General features: G+C 39.9%; 1 protein-coding gene across 2 annotated transcripts in view; it reads right to left on the bottom strand.

The window, feature by feature from the left end:
- The window catches only part of ARMC2 (armadillo repeat containing 2), a 108,482-nt gene continuing 100,630 nt past the window's right edge, over nt 1-7,852 (bottom strand). For both annotated transcript variants that reach the window (XM_025925620.2, XM_086707545.1), the window contains one exon: nt 1-3,032. In XM_025925620.2, coding sequence (XP_025781405.2) covers nt 2,875-3,032 — 158 coding nt within the window. In that variant the 3' untranslated portion in view covers nt 1-2,874. The remainder of the gene's footprint in view (nt 3,033-7,852) is intronic.

Below are 7,852 nucleotides of genomic sequence, written 5' to 3'. Positions count from 1 at the left end.
TTGGGTTTGTCAATGATTTATTGGATATAACACCAAAAGCAAAGGCAAAAGAAACAATAGACCAATGGAACTACATCAAACTTAAAAACTTCTGTGTATCAATGGGGCACCTGGCTTGTTCAGTCAGTAGAACATGTGACTCTTAATTTTGGGGTCATGAGTTTGAGCCCCATGACAGGCATACATAAAAACAAACAAAAAACTTCTGTGCATCAAAAGGCACAATCAACAGTGAAAAGACAACCTATGGAAGGAGAGAAAATATTTGCAAATCATATACTTGATAAGGGATTAATAGCCAAAATATATAAAGAACTCCTTCAACTTAACAACAAAAAACCCAAACAGACCGACTAAAAAATGGGCAAAGGACTTGAATGGACATTAATCCAGGAATGATATATAAACAGTCAACAAACAGATGAAAATACACTCAACATCACTATTAGAGAAATGCAAATAAAAACCACAATGACATTATCACTTTACACCCATTATGATGATTACTATAAAAAACAAATCACAAGCATTGGCAAAGATATGAAGAAATTTGAACCTTTGTGCACTGTTGGTGGTAATGTAAAATGGTGGAGCCTCAATGGAAAACATTATAGATATTCCCCCCAAATTAAAAATAGAACTGCTATACGATCCAGTAATTCCACTTCTGGGTATATACCCAAAAGAGTTGAAAGGAGGAGGATCTCAAAGAGCTATTTACACACCATGTTCACAGCAGAATTATTCACAATAGCTATGAGGTACAAGCAACCCAAATGTCCACTGATGGATGACTGGATAAACAAAATGTGGCATATACATACAAGGAAATATTATTCAGCTTTAAAAAGGAAGAACATCCTGTCACATGCTTCAACAAGAATCAACTTTGAGGACATTATGCTAAGTTAAATAAGCCAGTACAAAAAGACAAGTATCATATGATTCCACTTATGTGAGGTATCTAATCAAATTCATAGAAACAGAAAGTAGAAGGGTGGTTGCTAGGAGCTGGGGGGAAGAGGAAATGGGGATTTTTTTTTAATGAATATAGTTTTAGTTTTGCAAGACGAAAAAGTTCTAGAGCGCTGTTGCAGAGCAATGTGAATATACCTAACACTACTAAACTGCACACTTAAAAATAGTATGGTAAATTTTATGTGTTTTTTTAATCACTTAAAAAAAAAAAAAAAAACAAGGGTGCCTGGCTCAGTCAGTAGAGCACGTGACTCTTGATCTCAGGGCTGTGATTTTGAGCGTCATGTACAGTGTAGAGATCCCTAAAAAAATATTTTTAAAAAGCGAAGGGGAAGGCAGATAGGTGGTTCCAAAAGGTCCAGCTTGCACATGAGTGTGAGGGTGGAGAGTTTATATGGAGAATAGGAATAATGGTATTCCACCATGAGTTATTATATTAGTTATAAATACTGAGGGGGCTGTTTTGGGGGGAGAAATAGTTTGATCTTTTTCAGTGAAAGTAGAATATATGGCCTGCTATGGATTAAAAAAAAAAAAAAAAAAAGAAAAAAAAAAAGACTTAGACCCTTAAATGGTTTTGAGAGATCAGCCCCTCAGACTATACAATAAGGTATACAATAAGTGTCCCTAGGGGATTTTGCTGAGCCCTTGTCAGAGACTAGGCCCAGACTAGAAGGGCCCTTGGAAAGTCTATTTATTCCTGAAAATTTAGATATTATATTCTAATGGTCTTTGAGAGCCCATCCAGTCTGGAGTACATGCCCTCTTCCCATTAGTCTTGGTATTTTGTAGGGTGAGAGATGAGCCATTCATAACAGCTTTTCTCCAAGCAGAGTAGTGCATCTGCTTTTATTTCCAAATCTTCATTTGGCTAATATAGAATAATAATCTCAATTTCTTTGGTTTTTATCATTTTTTCAAAGGCCAAACTTACCCTGCAAAGAATAGTAAACTAAAAAATTACCATCACCATGCTATAATTTATTGAGCACCTACTTACACATCAGACACTATGCTAGGCAACTTGCCCATTTAATGTTTTTGTTATTTTCCCAAACTGCACTAGAATAAAACATTCCTATTTTACTATTCCCATTTTACAGTTGAAGTTAAAGAAATTAAGTTGCTTGCCCAAGGTCCACACAGGAGATAGCTAGGATTCAAGCTGAGATCTGTCATTTACCTAAGCCTATACCCTTTTGAGAATGTTCTATCACCTCCCTAATCACAGAGAGTTACAACTAGAAGGACTGTGTGGTCTAGTCATTTTATTTCAAATGAAAAGAAAGAGGCAAAGTACTCCCTTTTTCATCTATTTTACTTATTTAATAGAGTAGATTGCCCAAAGCAGGTGTCTCTAAATTTTTCTGCTTACTCCCGCTCTTAACATGAAAACAAGAAAAATACTGGTACCTGACCAGAAAATTATTATTAGAGGACAAAGAATTAGTACAGACGGTTATGTGGTGATGTGGTCCTCACAGTGTTGATCACCGTTCTGCCCAGATACAAAATCTAGGAGTCTTCATTGCACGGTTCACTTACTGAACTGACAAACACTTAAATTCCAAAGTTGTTAAATCCAGATTTTAAGACTGGAACCGAAGTATTTAATACAGAATAGAAGAAGAAGTCATGTACTTTGAAAAACTGTGAATATATTTTCATCTTACATTTCTCATAGCAGAGAGCACATTTATATTCATTTTTCCATAATACCTACCTAACGAGAAGAAATGCCTATTTCTTCTAAGATACTTAGACTACTCACTAAAATCAGTATCTGAAAAACTTTCACTATTTGTCCATACTGAAAAACAAATGTTCATGCATGTTACCACTCCGTAAGAATGAAGGAGACCTGACTTCTTGCTTCTGTGGTTAATCTACATCATGTTAGAAAGAAGGAATAGGCAGTGGTTCCAGGAAGGTATGATGACTCTGAATTCGGTTCAGGAGCTGCTGGGCCACAGGTTTGAATTCTGTTTCCCACTGGAGTTTGTGATAGTTTTTTAGGCCTTGATCAAAACTGCCATCCAGTGCTAGTTCTTCATCTGCACCAAAAAAATTAAAATTACAGCAATTATTTTGGCATGTAATCCTACTGGTTAAAGTTTAAATTTTGATGGCATAAGTTAAATTCATCCTGGGTCATCTCTAATCTCAGTATAACACAGATATGATTTGGGGGTTACATTTGTTTTTTATAGGAGTAATTCTTGGGGCACCTGCGTGGTCCAGTGCCCAACTCTTGATTTCGGCTCAGATCATGACGTTCCGGTTTGTGAGATCGAGCCCAGAGTTGGGCTCCACACTGGTTGTGGAGCCTGCTGAAGATTCATGCTCTCCCTCTTGCCGTCCCCCACTCGCCCTTTCAAAATAAATAAATAAATTTAAAAATTAAAAAAAAGTATAGAAGTAGTTCTTCACTATAAAAAGGACAATAATCTTCTCAAAAGAAAAAAAAAATCCTGGATTAAGTTGAGCTCTTATTTCAACTAATCCCCAAGTGTTTATATCCACATCCAAAAGTCAGATCACAGTTTCTCAGGAGAAACAAAATATTAATAGATATTCCTTATCTGCACATTAGAAAAGTGAATTACTTCAGTGGTTGACAGATCTAAAAGGAGTCAGGAAATCTTTTCGGAAAGTAACACAGTTGAATTTGACAATTGATTTGAAAATCAATTTTGCTGGCTTTAAAGCAGCCTCAGTGTACTTCTTTGTAAAGGCCCCTATGCTCTCACCAATAACAGTGAAAAGTGGGAGACTTTGAGAATCTGAAGTAGTGAAGTAGTATTAGAATCCCAAGTGAGTCCACGTATAATGTAGAAAAGCACTTGTAAAAAAAAAAAAATTACAACCTTAATTTGCTTCTTATTCCAAGGGCACCCTGAATTCTGTAAACACTGAAAGTCTATCCAACCCAAATAGGAAGATAAACGGCCACTACGTGTTCTGTGCCAATATTTTGCTTGTTTATATTGGGCCTCACACCCTGTATGTGAAGGATTTTAGGAAAATGGATTGGCCTGCCGGTTAGAAGACTGGCTCTTCCACTTCCTAGGTCTGTGGCTGAGGCAGACATGGTAAGTGGTAACCACCAAGCCCTAAAATGACCACAAATATTGCTACTTACGTAACTTGCAAACTTTTTAATAGGGCCAATTAAAATCCCATTATCAAATGCTTCATTACTGTTTACATCAAATTGCCTGCACTGTGTATCTTCATATATCCTTTGTACCTTGGCACTGTTGGTGTTAGTGTGAGTACCCTGAGTAAGATAAAGCAGCCTGCAATCCCAGTTTGGACCTCCCCCACCTCTCCTCCAACCAAGAGGACAGCCGTGCCGCTCAGAGATAAGTTCTGGACAGACACAAACACTTCAGTGAGGCACTCCCTTTGAGGCACTCCCAGCCCCTGTAGGCAAACCTGGACCTCCCCACCCACAAGCTAACCAGGGCCTCGAGGGGAGGAGAATGCCTACGGCCTTCTGGGCCTTCAAAGCCAATATTGAGCTACTTCCAGACATGAGAAGCCTGAGAGATTTCTCGATCCTCTTCCTGCTCACTCTTTTCCAGGTTTTCTGAGCACAAACTCATGTCAGACGATGAATTCTCTTATTTAATGCCCTTCTTTCCAAAGAGGCTTAGGGCTGCCGGCTGCCCAGGCACTTGGCAGTTCCTTCCTCTGCACAGGTTTTAGTTGGATTTAGTGGATTTAGCAAATCTCTATTTGGGTGTTTTAGGGCTTTTTTCAATCTAGTGTCAAGACTATGTTACTTTTCTTGAGGTCTGGCCTATGATTAGTTAATCCACACTCGAACCCTATTAATTGTAAATTGGTTTAGACAAGGAAACAAAAGTGGCCCAACAGCTACAAGTAAAAGCAAAAAGTAGTCTGAAGTTTGAAAGTAAATACAGCAAATACATAAGAAAGTGCCCTACTACACTAGATATTATATTTTGGAATGTGTAGTCTTTGCAGTAAAGAATAGCAGAGGGGGCGCCTGGGTGGCTCAGTCGGTTGAGCGTCTGACTTTGGCTCAGGTCATGATCTTGCTGTTCTCGAGTTCAAACCCTTCATTGGGCTCTGTGCTGACAGCTCAGCGCCTGGACCCTGCTTTGGATTCTGTGTCTCCCTCTCTCTCTGCCCCTCCCCCACTCATGCTCTCTCTCTCCATCAAAAATAAACATTAAAAAAAATTTTTTTTAAAAAACAATAGCAGAGGCAAATTCAAGAACAATTTATATCTATGATTTTCAAACTCTTGACTGACCTAAAAGATACATACATACATCAGGACTGTACATTATGACTTACATATTTATTTACAATTAACAACCATTTCACAATAGAATACTTAGTCTTACTGCATGTAATATATTCTGATATTTTCTTTCTTTGCTACCACCTCATTTTTTTAAAGATGTTGGACACAGGATGGAAAGCACTGATTTTGATAACCCATCATTCTTAAGCTTTCTGTGTGAACAGCATACTTCTAATACTAGAATTTAAAGGAAAGTTTTAGAAAGGTATAGAAAGGAGTAAAGAACCCAAAACAATAAATTCCTCAGTGATCATTATATCACGATTTCTGTTTTAGTTTAAGTATCCTGCAGCATCAATTAACGCTTCTCTTACTTCACTATCTCCCAGTTTTCTGTTCAGCACCAGGTAGCTCTAAGCAGGTTGGATTATTTTCCTATTATAAGGCCCAGTCCTCACAGTCCATGCTCTTCAGTGTGGACTTGTTAATGTCATCCTTTATTTTCTTCTAATTTTTTTAGAAAAACATTTTTAAGTAATCTCTACTTAAAACATGGGGCTTGAACTCACAACCCTGAGATCAAGAGTCAGATGCTCCACCGACTGAGCCAGCCAGGAGCCCCTTTAATGTGATCCTTTAACTTGAACACCAGGCCTCACTCTACCCCTTGTCTCACAGCCTAGGTGCTAAGTTGAACATATGTTACGATGAACATAAAATAACCTGTGTTCTTTGTGTTAGTAAACTGCACACACTGATCACCAGTTACCAGCTCTCCTGAGAGAAGCTCACGGTAGAACAGTGTGCCAGACTTGTGTACATCACTTAAAATAAACATCAAGATAAACACACTACTGATGAGTTTATAAGAAGTGACTGCAATACATCAGGACGTTTCAGACAATTTTCTTTTTAAGCTACTTTCCAAAAAGAACATCAACATCCCAATGTCCCAACCATGTTAAGGACCCTTACTTTCTCCTTTTTTTGTCTTTCCTCAGTCACCCATAAAAAAAAAAAAAAAAAAAAAAGTTGGCTAACTTCTATTACTGTATCAATTGCCTTGTTGTTATTTCTAAAAGCAGTGCACACTTCAATGTGGGCTTTGTGATTTAACAGCTCATTCTGTTTTCAAAATGACCAGCTTTTTAGCTATCTGTGTGAAACAACTGGAATTCCAGTACACTCTCACTCACCTATCCATACTAATTGCTGCGTCCTGGCTGGTCAGACATACTACAGCCCTGTCAGAGGTAAGGGTCTGAGGCTGGCTCCGCACAGGCAAACACCAGGAAAGAGCTCAGTCCTTAGAATTTGTAAGGAGGGCCCAGTGATCACGTGAGAAATCCCTGACACACTGTGGCTCCCTGATCAAATGTGTTTATTTTTGCTCTCCACCCCACAGTTCCCTTCCATGGGTTTGGGTGAGGATTTACAAAGTTAGTCAATCAGAGCACCTGGGTGGCTCAGTCTGTTAAACATCTGACTCTTGATCTTGGCTCAAGTCATGATCTTATGGCTCCTAGGACCGAGCCCCGCCTCCGGCTCTGTACTGACAGAACAGAGCCTGCTCGGAATTCTCTCTCTCCTGCTCTCTCTGCCTCTCCCTTGCTCATGCTCTCTCCTTCTCTCTTACAAAATAAAAAAACTTGAGAGAAAGAAAGAAAGCAAGCCAATCTACAGGCATCTATCAAGGACCTACTTCATATGAGGCAATATCATTTCCCTAAAGTGGTTCAGTTGGAGTGGGGAAACAAGATAAAAGTTAACAAAACAATAACACAGGAGAAGTTACACAGTTCACGATTGCTATTTAAGAAGTACAGATTTCCTATGACTACACTGTGGGCTTGAAAAGCTGTGTGAGAAGGGTCTGCAGGGACAGGCAGCACCTGGATGGGACAGGCACATGCAAAGGCTCAGAGGTTGGGGAAGCACAAGGAGAAGCCTGCCCTGGTTCTAAGGGAAGTCTGAGGGAGGGGCTACTAGAATGAAGTGCCTGCCGGGTACTGCATTCTGCTGAGAAGCTGCCCGTGCCCACACGCGGTTTAACGGGGCCCTTATGTGAGGCACCTGGGTTACTTGGTCAGTTAAGCACCTGATTTCGGCTCAGGTCATGATCTCACGGTTCGTGAGTTAGAGCCCCACATCGGGCTCTGTGCTGACAGCTGGGAGCCTGGAGCCTGCTTCGAAGTCTGTGTCTCCCTGTCTCTCTGCCCCTCCCCCACTTGCACTCTGTCTCTCTCAAAAATGAATAAACTTCAGAACAAATTTTTTTTAATTAAAAAAAAATTCAAAGGGGCCCATATGTAACATGTCCCCACCATTTTGTTATTTATGGTTGACCGCTCTGGACCTATGTGCCAGGGAAGGAAGCCACAGGTAGGCTGTGGTACAGGCAGCTGCTGCCTTAGCCCTGAAAGCCCTACACCCCAAGGGAGTGATTCAGGAAAGCAACCACACCTCTTCCCCAAACAGGAGACACATAGAAAGACGTGCCAACAACGGAGGAGACACATGCTGAGGGCAGCACTAAGAAGCCTCGAGAGAGTTGAAGCATGACCAAGCAGGAGCCTCTAGGGACTTTTTGCATCA

The sequence above is a fragment of the Puma concolor genome, chromosome B2 (assembly GCF_028749965.1).
Source record: "Puma concolor isolate L17-30 chromosome B2, mPumCon1.1.hap2, whole genome shotgun sequence".
Taxonomy (NCBI): Eukaryota; Metazoa; Chordata; class Mammalia; order Carnivora; family Felidae; genus Puma; species Puma concolor.
The sequence above is the reverse complement of the archived record's forward strand: the minus strand, read 5'-3'. Positions and strand labels throughout refer to the sequence as shown.